A 22,390-nucleotide genomic window follows, 5' to 3' on the forward strand; every position below is an offset into this window, starting at 1 on the left:
TTCCAACCATTTTCCAATCAACAAATCTGTTGTCTTGCCTTAGTATTTTAAATACTTTAATTATTTTACTGATTCTACAAAGCCCTGAAATCCAAGATTATGGATGCCGTAGGACGAGGGCTCCCTCTATCGCTACTGCTAAAACCGTGTGACTGCAAGGGAAAACTCATCCCCATTAACCTTTCAACGCTGTTTAAAAATCGTGTTCATGTTGTTTATTCCACAGTTCCCTGGAAACTCGGACAAAAACACCCACGTGACCACCACTTTCCCGGGGGCTTTCCAGGCCAGGTTCCTGCGTATCCTGCCTACTCAGTGGCACGGTTGGTGCAGTATGCGCTTTGAAGTCCTCGGCTGTACAATTAATGAGTAAAGTCCATCGAGGCTAGCTTGGGAAAACCTAGCTCTAGTGCTCGCTGGAAATTCGACAAATTGGAGCATGGGGATATAACTCATAGATGCGTGGTGTTAAATTTAAGAATGCTTCAGTCAAAACATACAGACACATAGGATCATTTGCAGTTACCCCGAATCGCACCCAGCGATTTAAGAAGAAATTCCTTGCTCAAAATGAAGATAGAACTGGTAACCAATGCCCTGCCTGAAATGGTATCATTCGGAAGAAACAATCTTTGAAAGTGATTTTATAAATTACCTTACAGGCACAGTTTTGTATGTGCGTTAGCAACGGAATTTATTTAGACGCCAAAATATCTAGTATTCACTGAGCTGCAAATTCAACCAGTTTCATTTGTTATGCACCCTTCTCGTGATTTTGAGCGATTTTGTTGTTAAACTGAAAGAAAAAAATGCTCAAAAGCCAAAACAAATGCTCAAAAGCAAAAGAGGCAATTGCACTCCTCCTGAGCCCCCATATATAGACGTTCGCACTTGTTCCCACCTCCTACATTCTGAGTGAGGGCTATGATGGAGGGACCTGGAACCAGTCTAACGGTTAACCCAGGTTTAAGACATAGACTTTTCCACAGTTTTGAATTGTCCAATTTTCCAGTGAGCTTTAGAGGCAGGAGTTTCCCATGCTACATTGATGCTGGCAAAAGAAATCAGTTGGATTAAAAAAAAACTATGGTGAACAGAATTTAAATTTACCTTTTTTCAAGTTTTTTGCTGAGCATATTTTAGATTCTTAGTTGTACATTCTGTAATAAAATACAAGGGCATATAATTACGTAATAACATTTTTGCATGTAGAAAAATAATGGTGAAAGGGATATTTTTGGAAAACCATCTAGAACATGAAATTGTTTTCACTCAAAATACTTAAATGCACTTTTGGCCGGGTGCGCTCTCATTTTGGGCTCTAAAAACGCATTTCTCACGAAATAATAATCGTTGGACAGATTGATGACCAGTAGAATATAAACGTGCACACAACTAAACCTTGAACTAGAACGGCGAAGTCGCCATGGCTCGCTGTCGAAGGCGGGAAGGGAGGCTGGAGGTAGGGTTGGGGATGGGCATGATGGGGATCAGGATTCTCGTTCACGGTGCCAAGGAGTAGGGATCAGTTTTTAAATGTCAACATAAAAAGTCAATAGATGACCTAATAAATACATCTGTATATAGGTTAGCCGTCACTGTATTATGGGGGAGTTTTTCATTGTTAGGGTAATTAGGACCCAGTTGTGGATTTTTGCAGCCCCCACAGTGTCTTCGGGTCCCCGTACTTGTATTACCATAGGAGACCTCTTGTGTAGTCCCCACAATTGAATGCGGAACAAGAATGGGTATACATGTACATGTAGACACAGCACCATCACCACAAGCCCCAAACCTTACCCCATTCCCGAACCCCCTACCCACACCCATCCCATCCTCCCCCTACCATCCCAACCCCATCACCTACACATCCCAACCCCACCCGAATTCCAATCCCTATCTCCTTCCTCCTCCCCTCCCCCAACCCCTTACACCCACCTACCCTATAATGCCCCTATCCCTCCGTACCCACCCCTACACATCCCCACCCTAACCCCTACTCGAATCCCTATCCCCCTACCCATACTGACCCATACCTCCCCACCCGACCCCAACCCCTACTCCGATCCTTATACCCTGCCCCCTCCCCTTACCCAACCCTATACACCCACGCTACCCATCCTCACCCACTCCTACACATCCCCACCCTAACCCTACTCAAATGCCTATTTCCTTCCCCCTCCTCGACCCCCTAACCCTCCCCTACCTGTCTCCACCCCACCCATACATTTGTACACATCCCCACCCCACCCAAACCCAGTATTCCAACCCCTATCCCCCGCCCCAACCCACCCACCCACCCCACCCTAGCTCCCGTACCCATCCCTATACCAACCCAAACCCCAACTCCAACCCCTATCCCCCACCCCTATTCCCCACCCCATCCTCCCCTACCCCATCCCTACTCCAACCACATAAAACTAAAAGTTCAAGTACATGCACATCCCCGAAATGCATAGTGTAAATGTTATATCGGTATACATACATGTACCTGTTATACCGGTTAACATGAACATGTAACAGTTAAAAACTTAATAAAATATTTTCTTGAATTAAAAATCCTCAATAAAATAATACAATTTACTGCAATATGAACCTAACTGAAGTTATAAAGATGATACATGTATTAAACTGCATTTCATTTTTCCCCAAGTTAGCTAGAACCAAAAACTTCAACATTGTTATCAGCATTGTTGTCCCATTGTCCCTATTTCTAAAGATTTCGTTGCGGGGTACCTTTTTTTCTCAAGATTTTATATGTGGGGTACCTCGAACAAAGGACGGGTACCCCTCAAGTGGTCCCTGGTAAGGGCGGACGGACGGAAATTGGTATCACATAGGCTCGCTTCTGCTTCACAGCTCGCCAAAAATGACGGTTTCCTTTTTGAGTTGAAATTCAATGGCTTTTTTTTTTTCACTGCTAGAAATACTTAAAGGAGAGGCAAAAATCGCTGACGCGCCAGATGTAAACTAACGGGCGTTTTCAACATTTTTCTGGAAATGTTACACAATTTGTCGGGATTTTCTTGGACCCAGAAAACACTTCGATTTGACAATCTCCGGATGAAAGTTAACCTGAAACTTGGATAATAACTGCAAGCGTTACAAGCTATTATTCTTGTTAAGGTATGGCGGACACAATAAGAGGGCGCTATTTGAAGTGGGTAAATTTGAGTCACTACAAAAGAGTTTACCCACTCAAAATCACTTCGTAAACCCATGGAATGAATATTATTCAGTATGCACTGCCGACAATTTTGTTCTACAACACTATATAAAATTCCAAAAAATATTGCATGAAACTTTTCAAATATCCAATATACCTTACTTAATTATCTTAGCAAATCTGGTATACACTATTTTTTTATTAGAAATAAGCAGCATTATTATATATAGATTATTACTCTTTATTAATTGTCCTTTCCCACATGGTTAAGCATGAATCTCAGTAACTGGTGGAAATAGATACAAACCAATTGTAACTGGAAATATTCCTTAGCAAATTGTTTTGGGTTTTTTTCCCTTTCTTTTTTCCCCTTTCCTTTAACTTTTGAAGTGGTTTAAGGTAATCGACACCATTTGCAAACACTCAAACATAAAACTATCAAAATATAATGAATTATCCTTCTTAAATTTTAGAAAATAAAAGGATATAAAGCATCCTGTGAAATAATTTCCACCCAGTATTCTGTCTTTTTCCAGGCAAAAAGAATAACCATCAATTCATCGCGATGGTTATGGATCAAACCTTCAAACAGCCAACAAAAACATGCTTTGCGTGAGAAAAAAATAAAGATGCATTGTTACAGTTTTCTCAAAAGTATGACATCTACTGTACACAATTTCGACATTGTCTTACTGAGTTTTGTATTAATAACCTGCTTCAGATTTATTATTTATTGTTTCTTGAAAAGGCAAATATAGCTTTTTCAGCAAATGGTGACCATTACCTTAAAGCCAATGAAATTAATTGAATATTTAGTCAGAGACATGATGGAGAAAGTTTGGCATATCACGACACAAGCCTTTTTTTTCACGTCTCTTTTCTGTGTTAAATTTAAACATGTATTCATTCAATAAAAGCACTTTAGATAGAGTGTAAGCGTGCACCTGCAGTGTTGTGTTGTCTCTATATATCATTTCTTACTGTCAGTGATCTTTTAAAGCGTCTCGTGGCCTTACGTGTATCTTGCAAGACTACATTTGTGCTGGTCCCAGAGGGCAACCTAGTGTGCTCTTAGCACTTATTTAGCACACACGCACGCACTGACCGACCGACCGACCGACCGACCGGACCGGACTGTCTCTTGGGATGTAGACTAGAATAAGCCGGACTCGACCCGACCCGACCTGACTAACCTGACTTGACCTGACCTGACTGTCTCTTAAAATCAAGACTTGAATAAACCCGACCTGACCAAACCTGAATGACCTGACCTGACCTGATGCGACCTGAATGACCTGACCTGACCTGACCTCACCGAATGTCAAAGAGACCCAACCCGAACTGACCGGATTGACCTGACCCAACCTGATTGACCTGACCCAACCTGACTGACCTGACCTGACTTGATCTTTTCTAGATGTGCCTAGTCCTGTTTTCTTTCGTGGTTGTTGCAAACCAAGTCTCAGCAAATAGTGAACAAGTAAATCGGAACCCCCCAAATTTAAAGATGGCAGAACAATTAGAAACACTTTTTGACCGGAAACCACAAAACATTTCCCTGAGAAACACTCACTGATGAAACCACAACAATATGAAATTAAAATAATATTTAAAAAGAAAACTGTCTACACATCAACATTCAAACATATCTGCACTGACATCCAAAGTCTGAGCAGTTAAAACTCCTTGCCCAAAAAACTACATACTACAGGCAGCACATGATTCCTTTGTCCACCGTCGAACGTGTTCATAGCACAACCACCATTTTATATTCTCATGCATATGCATAGTCATGCTGTCGCAAAGTAAGAGGGTGTTTTCTACAAAACGATTAATATATACATGTAACACCACCATATCTAATGATATTGATTTAGGGGAGAATGGGAAGCACAAGTCATGAATAAACATGAGGCACTCAGTCATATCTCCAATTTGCATATGGCTCAGCACTCAACTTTGAATATTCATAGCTTAGTAATACTTTGCATTGAGTGCTCAGCCAAAGATAAGCCACCTTATCTTGCAAATCAGATTAAGAATACCTTTAACTGTGAATATTCATACTTTGCATTGAGGGCCGGGCCAATAAGCCAACCTTCAACTTGCCAACCACCATTTAACATACCTTCAAGCTATGAATATTCGTAGGCTTATTGATATGCTGCATCGAGGGCTGGGCCAATGATAAGCCTCCTTATCTCACTATTCACAATTTAATATACCTTCAAGCTATGAATATTCATAGGCTTATTAATATTCTGCATCGAGGGCTTGGGACAATGATAAACCCCTTATTTCACTATTCACAATTTAACATACCTTCAAGCTATGAATATTCGTAGGCTTATTGATATGCTGCATCGAGGGCTGGGCCAATGATAAGCCTCCTTATCTCACTATTCACAATTTAACATACCTTCAAGCTATGAATATTCATAGGCTTATTTACATTCTGCACCTAAGGCTGGACCAATGATAAGCCTCCCTTATCTCACTTTTCACCATTTAACATACATGTACATTCAAGACATTAATATGTATAGGCAATTTATATCCTGCATTCAGGGCTGGGCCAATGATAAGCCTCCTTATCTCACTATTCACAATTTAACATACCTTCAAGCTATGAATATTCATATGCTTATTTACATTCTGCACTGAAGGCTGGGCCAATAATAAGCCTCCCTTATTTCAATTTTCACAACTTAGCAAACCTTCAAGCTATGAATATTCATCATGTTCATAGGCTTATTTATATTCTGCATCGAGGGCTGGGCTAATGATAAGCCCAATTATCTCACCATTCACATTTTAACATACCTACAAGCTATGAATATTCAAAGGCTTATTTATATTCAGGGCTCAGCCAATGATAACCCTCATCTCACCATGCACAATTGAACATACCCTCAAGTAATGAATATTCATATGCTTATTTATATTCTGCATTCAGGGCTCGACCAATGATAAGTCTCCTTATTTCGCTTGTTCCTGCCCCTATCTCATACAGCTTGGCATCTCTCAACAATCGTCCTGTAGGGTAGTCATTGATGTAACCATTTCCACCTAAAACACAACCAAAAAGAGGGACGAAACTGCCATTTTTATAAGCGTTTTGAAATCATTTTTGCGTCGATGAAAGCTCCATCATTCTCAGGGTGGAGGATTCATCGAATAAACTTGTATTCACGTACTTAGGCATGCAAGCAGTATGAAAAAAAAAAGACAAAAATAATAAAGGACAGAGATAATTATCAATGTAACGCTGAACTAGGACAGATCAGTTCCGGAATGTTAGGAAAAATCACTAGACTGCGGGCTTGTTTTGTTGCAATGTTGCAAGACCGACACCAAAATCACTGGCCACAGCCCACCAGCCCATTGGGAATTTTGAACCCTGCTTGTTAACAGAGGATGATTCGGCTGTCGCAGGGCAGGTTCGTTTGTGCACAAAATGAAATCCTAAATCGGGGAAAAGTCAGGGGAGAGATTTAAGGAAATTGAAAAATCCACAAAACATTAGTCGGAGGGTTTTGCAAGTCGCGTCGCGCGTCGGCGGCCAAAGCATCCCCAAGATTTGCGGTGTATTTATTTAATCAAAATTATAGGAAGGACCTTGGGGAACCAAGCCACCAATAGAGCTGTTCTTACCTTTGGGGATATGTAACATTTATTGCAACAGAACCCTTAAATGGGCTCCATGCGCCAACAAAAGAGGGCGCCCTTTTACCTAGCAACGACGTCCCATGGGCGGGACATTTAGCTGGTTGACTTGCACCAGTCTTTCGCTTTCTTTTGTCCGAAAAGGGGAAATCCGGAAATCAGGAAATCCGGATCATCTCAAGGAAATTCCGATTCCTCTCACAGAAATTCCGGAATTCTGGATAAATCCCGACAAATCATACCCACGTGAAAAGTAGTTTTTTGTTAATGTTAGAAGAAAACAAAAGCATTTTTTTTTTCAGAGCAAATGGAAACGCATCTTTAATAGGATCTATCTTACCAAGGCACTGAATGGCATCCAATGCCATCTGTGTGGCGTTCTCCGCCGTGTACAAGATTACCGCTGCGCAGTCTTTGGCGCTCACAAAACCCTTGTCGGCCGCCCTGGCCACGTTGTAGAGATAGGACCGGCAGACGTTGAGCCGCGTGTACATGTCCGCCATCTTGGCTTGCATCAGCTGAAGAAAGCAGAAAAGCAAAATAAAACTAAAATCAAGACTTGTAACGGACTTGTTATTTTCTTGTGATGGACTTGTGATGAACTTGTGATGAACTTGTGATGGCCTTGTGAACTTGTGATGGACTTGTGATGGACTTGTGATGGACTTGTGATGGACTGGTGATGAATTTGTGGTGAACTTGTGGTGGACTTGTGATGGACTTGTGATGGACTTGTGATTAACTTGTGATGGACTTGTGATGGACTGGTGATGACTTTGTGGTGAACTTGTGTTGGACTTGTGATGGACTTGTGATGGACTTGTGATTAACTTGTGTTGGACTTGTGATGGACTTGTGATGGACTTGTGATGGACTTGTGATGGACTTGTGATTAACTTGTGATGGACTTGTGATGGACTTGTGATGGACTTGTGATGGACTTGTCATTAACTTGTGTTGGACTTGTGATGGACTTGTGATGGACTTGTGATTAACTTGTGTTGGACTTGTGATGGACTTGTGATGGACTGGTGATGAATTTGTGGTGAACTTGTGTTGGACTTGTGATGGACTGGTGATGAATTTGTGGTGAACTTGTGTTGGACTTGTGATGGACTTGTGATGGACTTGTGATTAACTTGTGTTGGACTTGTGTTGGACTTGTGATGGACTTGTGATGGACTTGTGATGGACTTGTGTTGGACTTGTGATGGACTTGTGATGAATTTGTGGTGAACTTGTGTTGGACTTGTGATGGACTTGTGATGGACTGGTGATGAACTTGTGATGGACTTGTGATTAACTTGTGATGGACTTGTGATGGACTTGTGATGGACTTGTGATGGACTGGTGATGAACTTGTGATGGACTTGTGATAGACTTGTGATGGACTTGTGATGGACTTGTGATGGACTTGTGATGGACTTGTGATTAACTTGTGTTGGACTTGTGATGGACTTATGATGGACTTGTGATGGACTTGTTATGGACTTGTGATTAACTTGTGTTGGACTTGTGTTGGACTTGTGATGGACTTGTAATGGTTTTGTGATTAACTTGTGATGACTTGTGATGGACTTGTGATAAATTTGTTTTGGCTTCAACACTTGGCCAAAGAAAAACCAAGTTCATAAAATCAAGTTGTAATTCTGGAAGTGAGATGTACTTCCGTTTTTTACCTGGAATTCTCCGATGGGCTTTCCAAAGGCCGTCCTTGTCATTAAGTAAGGAACTGTGACGTCCATACACGCTTGCATCAGACTAACATAGAATGGACATTAGACCAAAAAAAAATCATTGTAAATTTGGGGATTCAAATAAAATAGTCAACATCAAGTCTGTCGCAAAAAGGCATATAGGCTCATTTGCATTTTCAAACAGGAACTTACTGCATTATTATCGAAAGGCTTATTGGATTAAAGGGACACTAGGTCCTGGAACAGCCCAATTGGACTACAGAACACGCTTTGAACGAAATGATTTTCATCGAAAATAACATTTAAAAGTAGGATATAAACATCCACACAACTATCCCTTCAAAACTGGGCATTTTTGTGTAATTCCTTATTATGCGTGCGAGAACGAATTTCGGGGTCCACTTTTGCGATTATTATTAATCATTACTGGTAATAAAACCAAGGATTCCTCAAAAGCGCCCTAGGCACTGCAGCTCGTAAGCCTGAAGAAACCAGTGGAGAGAAGACAAAGAGAAGAAATTACAGTTTTATAGGTGGGAGGAAAAGCCCAGAAGAATATTCTGGGGAAAACCCACGAATCAGGCAGGGACTGAAAACCCCATCCACATATTGGCCCAGGCGGGATTCGAACCCGGGTCACAGTGGTGGAAGGCGAGGAAAGTACCGCTATGCCAACCTGACTCTAACCGTGAATGCACATTCCTACCAATGTGCTGAAAGTTCAACAGGGTAGGTTTGAGCGTTATTGTTTTGATTTTGAGTGGTGTTATAATTGTAAACGAAAAAAGTGCATGAAAAGCAAATGATGCGCTATACCTTAATACCAAGTGTGCTCAGCACGTTATTTTTGCTTAGCGGATTTTCAACGGAATATGCTTACCCAACTGGGCCTCCCGATAGTATCAACCGCTCCAGATCGAGGCCGCTCATCAGAACATACACTCCCTTGTTTAGTGGGCCCATCACATTCTCAACTGGAAACGCAGACAAATGTTGAAAACTGCACCGTGAGCGAGAGTGTTGCTTTGGACATTTAGACAACAATGGGCCCCTTCTTCCTGGGGGTGGGGCTTGAAGGCAGGGCTGGGGCGGGGCTGGGGAAGAGCTGGGGCGGGGCATGGGGCGGGGCTGAGGGTAGGGCTGAGGCAGGGCTGTGGCAGGGCATGGGGTGGAGCTGAGGGTAGGGCTGAGGTGTGGCTGGGCTAAGGGTGCTTAAGCAAAGTCTTGGGAAGGCTTTGGCTGTGCTGGGGTCAGGGTTGGGGCGTGGCAAAGGCCAAAGGGTGTGGCTAGGGAGTGGTTCTAGGGTGGGACTGGAGGGGCTTGAACAGGGTTTTAGGCAGGGCTTGAGCAGGGCTGAGGGCAGGGCCGAGGGCATTAGTGGGGTGGGACTGGGGCGGGACTAGGAGTGGGACTAGGGGTGGGATTAGGGGGTGGGGCTAGGGGTTGGACTAGAGGTGGGACTAGGGGTGGGACTAGGGTGGGACTAGGGGTGGGACTAGGGGGTGGGACTAGGGGCTGGACTAGAGGTGGGACTAGGGGAGGGACTAGGAGTGGGACTAGGGGTGGAACTAGGAGTGGGACTAGGGGTGGGACTAGGGGTGGGACTAGGAGTGGGACTAGGGGTGGGACTAGGAGTGGGACTAGGGGTGGGACTAGGAGTGGGACTAGGGGAGGGACTAGGAGTGGGACTAGGGGTCGGACTAGGAGTGGGACTATAGGAGTGGGACTAGGGGAGGACTAGGAGAGGGACTAGGGGTGGGACTACATAGGGGTGGGACTAGGAGTGAAACTAGGGGTGGGACTATGAGTGGGACGAGGGGGGGGGGGTTGAGTGGGGCTTTGGTCAGGGATTTGGCTGGACTGGGGGCAGGGCTTGAGCAGGCCTGGGGGCATACCTGGGGCAGGGCTGGACTTGGGCATGGCTGGGTCAGAGGGTTTTTTTTGGGGGGGGGGAGGGGGCAAATAAAGACATGTTTCGTTTCATACCTGGTACTTTGCAGTTGTCGAAAACCAGCTCACTAGTGTTGGATCCCCGCATACCCAGCTTGTCCAGCTTAGGGGACGTGCTGAATCCCTCAAAGTCCTGAAGATCAAAGTGAAACTTCATTTCCATACACCATAATGACACTCTTTTCAACCATTTGTCATGCTAAATAACATCACCAGTTCAAAGTAATAGTTGAGCTTTTAGAACATTGTTATAACTAAATTATATTTTGATAAAATACAGATAAAAAGCTTCAAACTGATATAGCAGTACGTGTTTGTGATTTGTAGTATTTGGCTTTTGGGCAAGTTTTGGCATTGATGTTTATAATTGAGTGGAAACGCTCGTGTGTTCACCTTTTCTATGATGAATGTCGTAATTCCGTGCTTGGCTTCAGCCGATAAGTCCGTCTTCGCGTAGACAATGAGCACGTCAGCATCAGGACCGTTGGTGATCCAAAACTTTGTACCGTTCAATAAGTAATGGTCTCCTAGAATCAGAACAAAGTCATGCGTTGTTTAAACTGAAATTGCCCCACGCAATTAAATTTTTTTAACCAATACCCACCTCGATCCTCCAAAATCATCATTGCGGTTTTGGAGAATTTTTGAGGATTGAGGATGAATGGTGTTTGAGAACACAATGGTTTTGGAGGATTGAGGATGAATGGTGTTGAAGCACATGAGGATTTTGGAGGATTGAGGATGAATTATGTTGAAGCACATGAGGATTTTGGAGGCTTGAGGATGAATGGTGTTGAAGCACGTGAGCATTTTGGAGGATTGAGGATGAATGGTGTTGAAGCACATGATGATTTTGGAGGATTGAGGATGAATGGTGTTGAAGCACATGATGATTCTGGAGGATTGAGGATGAACGGTGTTGAAGCACATGAGGATTTTGGAGGATTGAGGATGAATGGTGTTGAAGCACATGAGGATTTGGGACGATTGAGGATGAATGGTGTTGAAGCACATGAGGATTTTGGAGGCTTGAGGATGAATGGTGTTGAAGCACATGAGGATTTTGGAGGATTGAGGATGAACGGTGTTGAAGCACATGATGATTTTGGAGGATGATTTTGGAGGATTGAGGATGAATGGTGTTTGAAGATGAGGATGATTTTGGAGGATTGAGGATGAATGGTGTTTGAAGATGAGGATGATTTTGGAGGATTGGCGATGAATGCATTTGAGGCAGGACTGTCTGATGATTTTTAAGGATTGAGGCGTTGGTTATCCTTCATTTGGCCATGAGTGCAAAATTTTTGGATGAGGATTTTGAAGGATTGACGATGAATGTATTTTGAGGCAGGACTGTCCGACAATTTCGAAGGATTCAGGCGTTGTTACAAACAAAATTTTGGAGGATTTTGGAGGATTGAGGATGGTTCCTAGCAAAAGGAGCCTAAGAGGTTAGGGTTAATGCAATCCTTGGAAATGAACTTTTATATACCATTTAGCCCTATTTTCAATTTTGCTTTGCCACATTGGCATTTTCAAGGTATTTTAAGCCTTTTTGGTTTTTATGCAAATGAAAATTTCCATATTCATGAGCAAAAGTGTGATGTCATTTCAGGCAGAAATCTCAATGTTACAGCTATGTTGGCACCGAAAGTTGCCAGAATTTTGGATTTTTCTCTGACATAAATGTTCTTGTTTTTGGTGATTTGTTGTGTCAGTACAGGGAAGTAAGCCAATGAGCTTTTCTCACAAATATTTTCAATAACCCATTATTTTGGTTCACAATTTGATCATAAAAAAAGCAATCAGACTGATTTCAAACTAGATACAGGCCAAGACAGGGCTGATGTTGCTCCAAATCAATTGATGACGCTTTTAACATTCATATGGCGTCATTTTGCTAATTTGTAACACCAAATTCACTTCTACACAGCCCAATATGAATATTCATGTGCATGTACATTCGATGGCGGAGATTTGTGTCACAAAGTGGGGGGATGATCAGCATTTTTGTTGGCACAATCCCCAAAAAAGTGTCCCTGAAAAAAAATTGCGCCTGCAAAATATTTGAAAAGGGGGGGGGGGGACCTATTCGCAGATTGAGGGCGCTATTTAATAAAGGGTGAAAGGGTGTTGGAAATTCTGGGGGGGGGGGGGGGTGGGGGAGAGGGCGGTGATTGTATACATCATACCCCCTTCCCAAAAAGTGGGGAGGGGAAGAATATATCCCCCCATCCACCCCAGGATCTCTGCCATAGGAAACGCCTACAAAACAGCCGTGTGTTTGTCCACAAGCACTATTCTACTTTACCTTTGTGTTCTGCTTTGAGCTTCATGGAGACGACATCGGATCCACTGTTGGCTTCACTCATGGCTAAGGCCCCGATATGCTCACCGCTAATCAGCTGCCGAAACGAGCAAAGAATCAGTGTGAATTGTCACAATCAAGAAATCATGAGGGCCCATCTCATATCCCCTCAGAGACGAGTTCCAGACAAGTTGCGGATAGAAACACTCATCTTCACTGGAAGAAGCTCTGCATTTGTCCCGGACATGTTCCGGGGAAATTTTCATCAGCAACTGCTCGACTCACCAACACTGGTAACTTCATTGCGGGAAGATTGCCGGGAAGTTGTTCAGGATCCTGCAACTTATATACATGTACACCTGATACAACGTCCGCAATTTGTCTTGAACTTGTCCAGGATATGAATTGAGACCAGTCCTTAGTAGTTGTTCTTGGTGTTCTTGGTTGGTTCTTCTTCTAAATACTCCACGTGGGAGTTTATACAGGAGGCCAGAAACACCGGGGCAAACCCCTTCTCTTAGCGATAAGTGTTTACTGGGTTCTTTTACGTGCATTATACAACACACCGGACCTACGGCTTTCCATCCCGTCCGAAGGACGAAGCAATAATGGTTAAGTGCCTTGCTTAAGAGCACAAGTGTCTGCCAGCGGGCTCGAACCCACGTCACTGTTGCCTCTGAAACACCAGAACATGAGTCCGGTGCTCTTAACTGCTAGGCCATGACTGGTGGCGCTACATAAGGAGAGGAGGGGGGGATGGGGAGAATTTGCCCCCTTCCAAGTTTTGTCCTTGCCCCCCTCCCCCCGAGTTTGCCCCACCCCAGTTTTCCCCCGCACACTTTATCTACAAGTAGATTAATTATGTTTACTTTCTTCACTGTTAAAATTCATACAATTGTGTGCCACAAAGCACGCCACACCTGCTTTTATACAGCCGTAGATAGTGTGCAGCCAACGTCTTTGTACATTTGTTATGAAATTTGTTATACACCATTCTGCGGTTTGATACATTTCTCTTTCATCATGTTCATAAAAACGAGTACACCTCTAAGCTGCTCTAGTGGTATATTTCCGGACCATTGACAATGGTACGCGCGTACGCACACAGGCTTGAGATTTGTTTTGACTGCCCCCAAAAATTATTTCCTTGCCCCCCAATTGCCCCCTCAAATTTCACCGTAACGATTTGGACCACGGCACAAACATTCCAACGAGACAAGCCCTCGAGAACATTGTACCTTGGGCAAGTATTTCTGCTTCTGTTCCTCGTTGCCGTTGCGGACGAGCTGATTGACGCAGAGGTTTGAGTGGGCGCCGTAGCTTAACGCAACGGCTGCCGACCCTCTCGACATTTCCTCCATAACGATGGAATGGTCCAGGTAGCTTCCCCCGGTGCCTCCATACTCCTCTGTTTCAGACATTTTAAAAGCAAACTAGTTGACATAAATTAATAAAGGGAATGAACTGAAGTGCCGAGTCCTCTGCAATACGGAAAACGGACGGAATTTCACGGAAAATAAGGACAACCCGGAATTCCATATTTAACTGCCAAAAAGATGCACGAAAACTTGAAAAGGAACCTAACAAACAGTTTTCGAAGTGTTGTCTTAATTTTTTCCTTACCAAATATGGTACTGAAGCGATCGCTGGCCAAATGCACGCACGTACATAATACATATGTGCATGCACACTGGTAATGACTGGTAACACGGCAGTACATCATTATATCAACATGATCAATGGGGAACTTGACCAGCTTAGTTCGTGTCCACATGCAAATTGCAAGTCTTGGTTGCAAGACTCCTTTCAAAGTGCAATCCGTGCAGCACGCGCAAGGCATCATGCGATTCGACATGCGGAATGTCAACACTATTTGTACGCTGTTTCTTGCCGAAACCTCATATGTTTCAATACTCCGGGGTGTGCACTTCTGCACTGGAGCGTAAATTGTACAATAGGCCGTGCACAACGGCTAATTCAAGATCAACACGTGGTCGGCCTCCACAGACTTCAAGAACTTCATGTGTGTGTACAAAAGGCACGAGGGATTAGCGTGTTTAGACGTCACCCGGGGGCGAGTCGAGGTAATCTCGACGTCTTAACACATCAGCCGTGCCTGTGTGTAAAAACAGCCAGTGCGTGTTATCACGTCCTCCATTGCAAACTGGTTAAAAAGGAGGCGGTTGGAAAATGAAGCAGGCAAAATAAGAACATGAAAATATTGACATACCAGGAACAGTCAAGCCCAGGAGGCCCATATCACCCAGTTTCCGCCAGAATTCCTGCGAAAATAAATAGCAAGGGTAAGGGTAAGGGCAAGGAAAAATAAATAATTATTGACGCTCCTACTGATAGCACTGTCACAAACCGTCAAAAAGCCGATTCCGCCCCCCCCCCCCTCAAATCTCGGCCATCGATTGACAAAAATTTGAAACTCGGTACATGCATAGAGCAACTCTTCATGAGCATACCCAAGAAATTTCATGACTATAGGTCAAAGGGTTTTGGAATTATGGCTTATTATTTATTCATATGTACGAATGGCAATTCTGCTCTGTGTACACGGCGTTTATGGGAAAATTCAGTTTTCAAAAAATTCAGTTGGGAAAATGTTTTGCTGCGCGGCATCCCGTGGTACGATTTTTATGTTTTTGGTATCAAAAGATGCGCAAGGCTTGAGGTTAAAAAGTCATAACACTCATTAACAGCTTGGGTCGCGAAAAAAAATGTCAAGGCTATCGCGGACAAAGTTGAGGGGGAGGGGGGGATTCCACTCCCCCCCCCCCCCCGGCCCTTGTAGGGTTAAGGGGTGATTATCTTTGAATGGAAATTTCTCCTAAAAGTCATCAGTTAACCCCCGAAAATTGAAAAGAAAATGAAAGATGATGAAATAAGCTTTAATTTGATGTGTGACTCGAACACCTTGGAGAGTTGTGAGTATTTTTCCTGCATTTTTAGAGTGGGGGCAATTATCAGTAGGGTCTATGGCAGTTTATTTACTGGTCTGCAACCCTATAGAGTAAAACCACATAACTGTCAAAGCCTGTTGAAGGGGTTTGATAGGTAGGGTGACCTTGAATACTGCTACAACTTGCGTAGCAGCCATCTTAGGGGGCAATGCCTTTGTTTGGCTGGGATATATGCATGAGTGAACCTTTTGTGCCATCATTGTTACTGAGCTAAATCCATCATTGACAGGCAATCACCAGCACTGACCCACCACATCTATCAATGTCAGCCAAGGCATGGTACCCTCAGTTAACAAAACTACCACAGCCTGTCAATTGTACCAATATGAGCCATGTACCAAACTGTTAAAACCTGTCACCTGATAGATTTTGGGGGTTCGCTCATAAGTCCGACGCCTCATAGGTCCGACGCCTCATAAGTCCGACAAAATCGCATCCCCTAACCAAATAAAGGCCCAGAAGTCCGACGCCTCACAGGTCCGACGCCTCATAAGTCCGATGCCTCATAGTTCCGACGCCTCATAGCTCCGACGCCTCATAGCTCCGATGCCTCGTAAGTCCGACAAATTAAACGCCTCGTTTTTCCGTTGTCAGACTTATGAGGCGTCGGACTTATGAGGCATCGGACCTATGAGGCGGAATAAATAAATTGTATGCCTCATACGTCCGACACCTCATACATGGAAGTCCGAAATTTCGGACTTATGAGGCGTCGGACCTATGAGGCGTCGGACTTATGATACGGCCCCAGATTTTGACGGATAGGTTATCTCTCTTCGTGTTGTCAGTGATCCAAAAAAGTATATTAACGGTAACACTAACTCCCTTGGCCTTTTTGCTAGGATGTAGCCTCAATCCTGCAAAATCCTCCAATTGGCCTCATGGAAAAAAAGCGGTACATACACAAACAAGTCAGGTGTGTTTACAAACACAAATGCCCCGCAACCGTGACTGTTCCCATGACATAACACCACTCTTTTAACATCAACTTACATGTACCTTGGTCACATGGAACATTCATTGACAGCATTAGTGTCTTCATATGTCAATATGTTGAGGCTTGGCCAGTGACATCCTGGAGCAGTACGGAGGATTTCAAGCATAATCCAGGCATATTTGTATGCATGGCTGAGCAAAAACCACACAAGGTCCTGCCCAAGACCTTGACAAAGTGCATCCTACGAAATCAGTAATGCACATTTGCCATATAACCTCAATCCTCCAAATTCCTCCACTTTGGGGAAGAATATTTTGAAGCATTAAGGGGGTTAGGAATTAACAAAATTACCACAGCCTGTCAATTGTACTACTATGAAGCCAATTTACAGACCTGTTAAAACCTGTCACCTGATAGATTTTGACGGATAGGTCATCTCTCTTCGTGTTGTCACCGAGACAAACAATTTTATTAAACATTTGAGGATAAAGCACCGACATCTGGATTCAAATGTAAGATTTCCTTTGATTAAACTACAATGTAGTCATTTGGGTTAGGAAGGATTGTTTTGAAAAGGGAACACACAGCAAGCAAGGATCGGAAATCGGGAATAGGCAGGTAATTTGCTATTAACATTGAGAGGATGAAAATATAATAATGCTTCAATATTTTTTTACCTTTTGTCCTTCAAACACATTTTTGGCATCAATCTCAGCTGCTTTTGGAGCGAGCTCGTCTTGGACAAACCGGAAAACTGATTCTCGGAGCTAAAAAGAAAAGATACATGTAACATAAGCCAAAAAAGTTTACAGCCCCAAACATCTTGGGACATTATATACCACTTGAAAATCATGTTATCTTATGTTTTAAAAACTTTTATGCGAATTTGTAAAATTTCTGCTTGTCTTCATGATAAAAGTGTAGATTAGGACACCATTCCATATCGCATTGACATTTTTCTGATGATGTTATGCGCTATACAAGGCCAAGTAGTAGCATACTTTTTTTAAGCCGCATCCTTTTTTGGGGGGGGGGGGATATTTTTCATTGTGGACGGCGTCAGACGGGCCAATCACGAGGCCTCGTGACTGGCTCGTCTGATGCCGCCTGCCATATGCACTATAAAGACAGTGTATGTGGTAGGTTCCCAGACCAAAAGAATCTGACGTTGCGCCAACAACGCTTCGCGTGTACGTTAAAATGTTAAAACTCAAACTGTAGCCTCGGTACGGAAAGGGGACTGTTTTCATCATTTTTTTTGCACCATTCAACTCTATATTTTAAGCGAACAGGAAAGATTTCCATACACGAAGTTCACTAATTTTCCTCTGTATTGACTAACAAGCCCCCAGATAGCAATTTCATGTCATCAAAGTCAATTTGAGCAGTGAGAAAATACAAGCATTTTCTTAGAAAACACTCCTTAGAAAACACAGAATTTTTCAGTCCAATCTCATAGGGTTTGTACACAGGGTGTTGAGTGAACGATTGCAGGTCAACTCGCCCCCTGGCCGACTCGCCTCTTACCGACTCGCCCCTTACCGACTCGCCCCCTGACCGACTCACCCCCTGACTGACTCGACCCTTACAAGCTCGCCCCCTGGCTGACTCGCCCCCTAGCCGACTCGCCCCCTCGCCAAATCGCCTCCTAGCCGACTCGCCCCCCTGACCGACTCGCCCCCTTGAAAATTATGCACCGTACGGGGACATCGTGAAATAAAAATAAAGACAGTGGAGCACATTGCCCGGTCGCAACGTGAAACTTAATGGAGCCAAATTACTCAAACGCAAGTTTGAAGGATTTCAGATACCAATGCAAAAAATTTATTGATCCTTGCTTTATAAAGAATTTGGGTTGGAAACACCTTAGCACAACTTAACCGATATAGCGCAGCGTGATTTCTTGCAGAGTGCCCGTGGCATATAGGGCCCGTTGGGCATGTGCGCGTAGTAGCGTTCACGGTGACTGCCGGCGGGCACGGCAGGTATCGGTAGGTGCCGGCGCGCGACAGCTACAGGTACCGGTACGGTGGGTGCCAGCGCGCAGCAGGTATACCCGCGGTCACCGCTTGTCAATGACATAATGTAATAATTGTAAATCTCGACTCTGGGTCCTCAGTTTCATTAAAAAATATTTTTCAGAATAAATGATGTATATTTGAAAAATCAAAAAAAATGTTTTTCATTTTTTTGGTTTAGTGGTGTTCTTATCAAACATACCGAACGGTTTTGAAAAAGTTGTAAAAGAGGCTCAGAAATGGAACTTTCAGAACCAAATTTTGAATTGGGCAACTGTAATAGTTCAATCCCAAAACTCAGATAACAAAGCTGATTTGCTGGACCCTCTGTGTTCCCCTCCACTGTCTTTATTTTATTTTTTTACGATGTCCCCGTACATACCGTACGGTGCATCATTTTCCAGGGAGCGAGTCGGTCAGGGGGCGAGTCGGCTAGGAGGGGAGTTGGCGAGGGGGCGAGTCGGCCAGGGGGCGAGCTTGTAAGGGGCGAGTCGGTCAGGGGGCGAGTCGGCCAGGGGGCGAGTTGACCTGACACCGAGTGAACTTCATGGAAATCTCTCCCTCAACTCTACTTTCATTGACTTTTTTCGGTCGTTGATTGCATTTGTAGAGTTTTCGCGTTTTTATACATATTATTACTAATACCCATAGTTCTAGGGGTACACGTCGTACACACGTTGAAGTTATCAAAATACGAACAACAGACTAGTCCTGGGGGGGGGGGTCAGACAAGTCGACCATTGAGACAACTCGACTCGGGACAAGTCGACCCAAGTTGAGACAAGTCGCCTCGCATGTTTTTGGGCCTAGTTTTGGGGATAGTACCGGGATTTTGACGGCGGCTGATCGCCGTTTGGGAGTGGTGACACATGAGTTTTGTTTGTTGCATATACATGTAACCGAGCCGATATAGCACAGCGTGATTGTTCGTGCACATCGTTCGTTTTTTTCCGGGCCAAGTGCGCGCATCCCCGGGCAATGTGGCCGTACCGTACATTGTACACGGTGACTACTCCTAGAACTATGAGGCTCCGCGTGAGCGGAGCCTCATAGATCAAGAAGCCCGCAAAATTGCCTGCAGCACAAAACACTAATAAAGTACAAAAACGTCCATCAAAATGCAGCCATTTCACACAGAACCGCTGCACAGTTTGCCCCTATACTCCGTACTTTATCTCTTGACATACTCACGTATCTTGTGCGGAACTAACATAGGTGGATTCTGTCGGTTTTTAGGCCAAAATGATGAAAAATATGCCCTTTCCGCATTGAGCCAACCTGACACTTGAAACGTGCACGCATTATGATCGAGCGATGATTTTCGGTTCGCTCAGAGCGCGCCGCGGGGGGTACGGTACATGCACTTGTACGCATGCACATCATTTCGCTTTTAGTGTTTTGTGCTGCAGGCAATTTTGCGGGCTTCTTGATCTATGAGGCTCCGCTCACGCGGAGCCTCATAGTTCTAGGAGTACACGGTGACATCGTTTGTGCCGGGCCTGTGCTTCCACTTGCCGTGCCGGTCGACGTGCCCGTGTGCCGGGCCCGGCCCGGTCCTCGCAGGCGGGGCGCACCGGCGGCCCGACGCGACGACCACCGGATCGGAGTGCCCTCTGTACATCGAGCATGCCTGCTGTGCAACTTTTTCTGCTCCACGTGTATTCATTTTCCATTAAGTCGAGCAGTCTCAACGGTCGAGTTGTCTCAACGGTCGACTTGTCTCAACGGTCGAGTTGTCTCAACGGTCGACTTGTCCCGAGTCGAGTTGTCTCAACGGTCGACTTGTCTGACATTCAGTCGACTTGTCTTTCCATTTATCGCACATACGGTCGAGTTGTCTCAACGGTCGAGTTGTCTCAACGGTCGACTTGTCCCGAGTCGAGTTGTCTCAACGGTCGACTTGTCTGACCCCCGAACCGGCTTAATTGTCCAATCACAAAATGGCAACAAGGCTACAGTGTACGACTATTCCGCAGTGCGAAACGGCATATAATTATGTCCGGATATTGGGCAGCACGATAACGTTACCTGTCTCTCATGTTCATTCAGTCCGGATATGTTGTCATCGATAGCAACATACGTCCCTTGTCTCCTTTTGAGTATCTGCTTCTGTAGAGGCACCACAAATCTAGAACAAGGCAGTATTTGACGCGATAAACACGTCAAACTTCTGAAATTTTTCACCAACATCGAAGCCATCTTGATTGATGAATTACGTATCGTAGGAGTACGTTTGGTACCCACCTTCGCTATCGTTGTTACCGGATGTGCTAAGAAACACGTATATATGACACCCGACTAGTTCTTACAATGAACTGTTGGTGGCGCTGTGTTCATTTAATGTCGGGACCGGGAACAGTTTGCCAAAATCATGGAACAAAAACAGCCCGCTGGACAACTCAAGATATACCTGTTGAATTTAATTAAAACTTCGTCTATTAACTGTTCATGATAAATAACACAAATCTGCTGAATATCAGAGGGTTATTGTCATAATGATCAACATAATATGATCAAAATATTATGATCAAAATATGGTGAGAGCGTACTGCTTGACACAATGAGAACGAGGATTGACTTGACACCGTTAATTGAGAATAGCGCCACCTGTTGTCTGATTATTTGATGTCACTTATTTTCGTATGGTAACAGTGTAAAATTAACAAAGTTCAGGGCCAAATAACATGCAAGCCGACACCACTGGGGTTTCTCAAACAAAAAATAAATTATTGTCTTATCCTTCATCTTGTCATTTATTGTCAATTTTGGGTAGACTAGCGAATTGCATTTCTAAAAAATCACACCAAAACCAAATCATCTCCCGAAAAGTGATAGTTCCCAAGCCTGCATGTAGCAATTTTACAGGTGGCATCCTTCTACTTTCTCATCAGGCAAATATGACCCATTTTTCAAACGTATTTTTTTTCAAGCCTGCCCTCAGATGGAAGCCCAATAACCAGGGAGTTGATCCTTGGCTATATTTATACAATTCCACCGTTTTTAAAGCCAAACGGTCTCCGTTTACGTTTTCAAAAGAAGTTGTGGAGGGTTGGGGAACATTTTATGCTATAAATAAGATGGCGTAGAAATTCTCACTTGAATTAGTGCACTGCACCCGTATGTGTCGAATTTGTTGACCATTTCCCACAATGCACTTGGAAAAATGAACTCTCAGTGGCAAACCTTTATTTCTGGCGCACTGCATGCATTGTGAAACGAGAATTCAAGCCCCATTGAAAATAATGTAAAATCATCACAGTTCAGGGCCAAATAACATGCAAGCTGACATCACTGGGGTTTCTCAGATTGTCTTGTCCTTTATCTTTCAATTTCTGTTCACTTTTTGGGGTGTTAGCCATCTACATTAAAAATATTCACACCAAAACATCTCACCTTTCGAAAAGTGATGGAATCCCCAAAACCACTCTGCCTATGGCAGTTAATATACACTCAACCAAAAAAGAAAGTCCCGCTTAATACTTTTGTGTCTAACTCAAAAACTACTGGGCACATCTTGCTCAAATTACGACTGATCAATGCAGAAATTCCTTAGCAATCCAGCCATACTCTTTGTTTGGCCCAAAACAGTAATAATGTGTACACAATTATGCACTTTATAACAAGTGGTACCGAAAAAAAAGTTACACTTTTGTATACATGCAAGGTGAGTGTGAACCAT

The 22,390-nt window shown here is 43.8% G+C and overlaps 1 protein-coding gene across 3 annotated transcripts; it reads right to left on the reverse strand.

Annotated features, from left to right (window-relative positions):
- Window positions 1-3,133: 3,133 nt before the first annotated feature.
- On the reverse strand, window positions 3,134-21,254 carry LOC119731073 (isovaleryl-CoA dehydrogenase, mitochondrial-like). Of its 3 annotated transcripts, none has more exons than XR_005271424.1 (12): window positions 20,740-21,254; window positions 17,371-17,460; window positions 15,018-15,069; window positions 14,026-14,195; window positions 12,791-12,884; window positions 10,873-11,006; window positions 10,516-10,612; window positions 9,410-9,503; window positions 8,512-8,593; window positions 7,173-7,350; window positions 5,489-6,235; window positions 3,134-5,294 (listed from the first exon to the last, which is right to left on the reverse strand). XR_005271424.1 is itself a non-coding variant. In XM_038204083.1 (11 exons), exons 1-11 carry the CDS (start codon window positions 20,908-20,910, stop codon window positions 6,102-6,104), a joined length of 1,296 nt encoding a protein of 431 aa, XP_038060011.1. In that variant the 5' UTR covers window positions 20,911-21,254; the 3' UTR covers window positions 3,134-6,101. The 3 variants fall into 3 exon arrangements, 1 of the variants encoding a protein (XP_038060011.1); XR_005271425.1 differs by having other exon boundaries at window positions 5,485-6,235; XM_038204083.1 differs by having other exon boundaries at window positions 3,134-6,235.
- Between the last annotated feature and the right edge of the window lie 1,136 nt (window positions 21,255-22,390).

The sequence above is a fragment of the Patiria miniata genome, unplaced genomic scaffold (assembly GCF_015706575.1).
Source record: "Patiria miniata isolate m_02_andy unplaced genomic scaffold, ASM1570657v1 HiC_scaffold_23, whole genome shotgun sequence".
Lineage (NCBI taxonomy): Eukaryota > Metazoa > Echinodermata > Asteroidea > Valvatida > Asterinidae > Patiria > Patiria miniata.

Coding starts and splice junctions, on each gene's coding strand:
- LOC119731073 (XM_038204083.1), bottom strand. CDS start 20,910: ATGGCTTCGATGTTGGTGAAAAATTTCAGAAGTTTGACGTGTTTATCG. Junction 12,885..14,025: donor AGCAGAAATACTTGCCCAAG/GTACAATGTTCT, acceptor TCGTTTCGGCAG/CTGATTAGCGGTGAGCATAT. Junction 11,007..12,790: donor GCTCAAAGCAGAACACAAAG/GTAAAGTAGAAT, acceptor TTCTGATTCTAG/GAGACCATTACTTATTGAAC.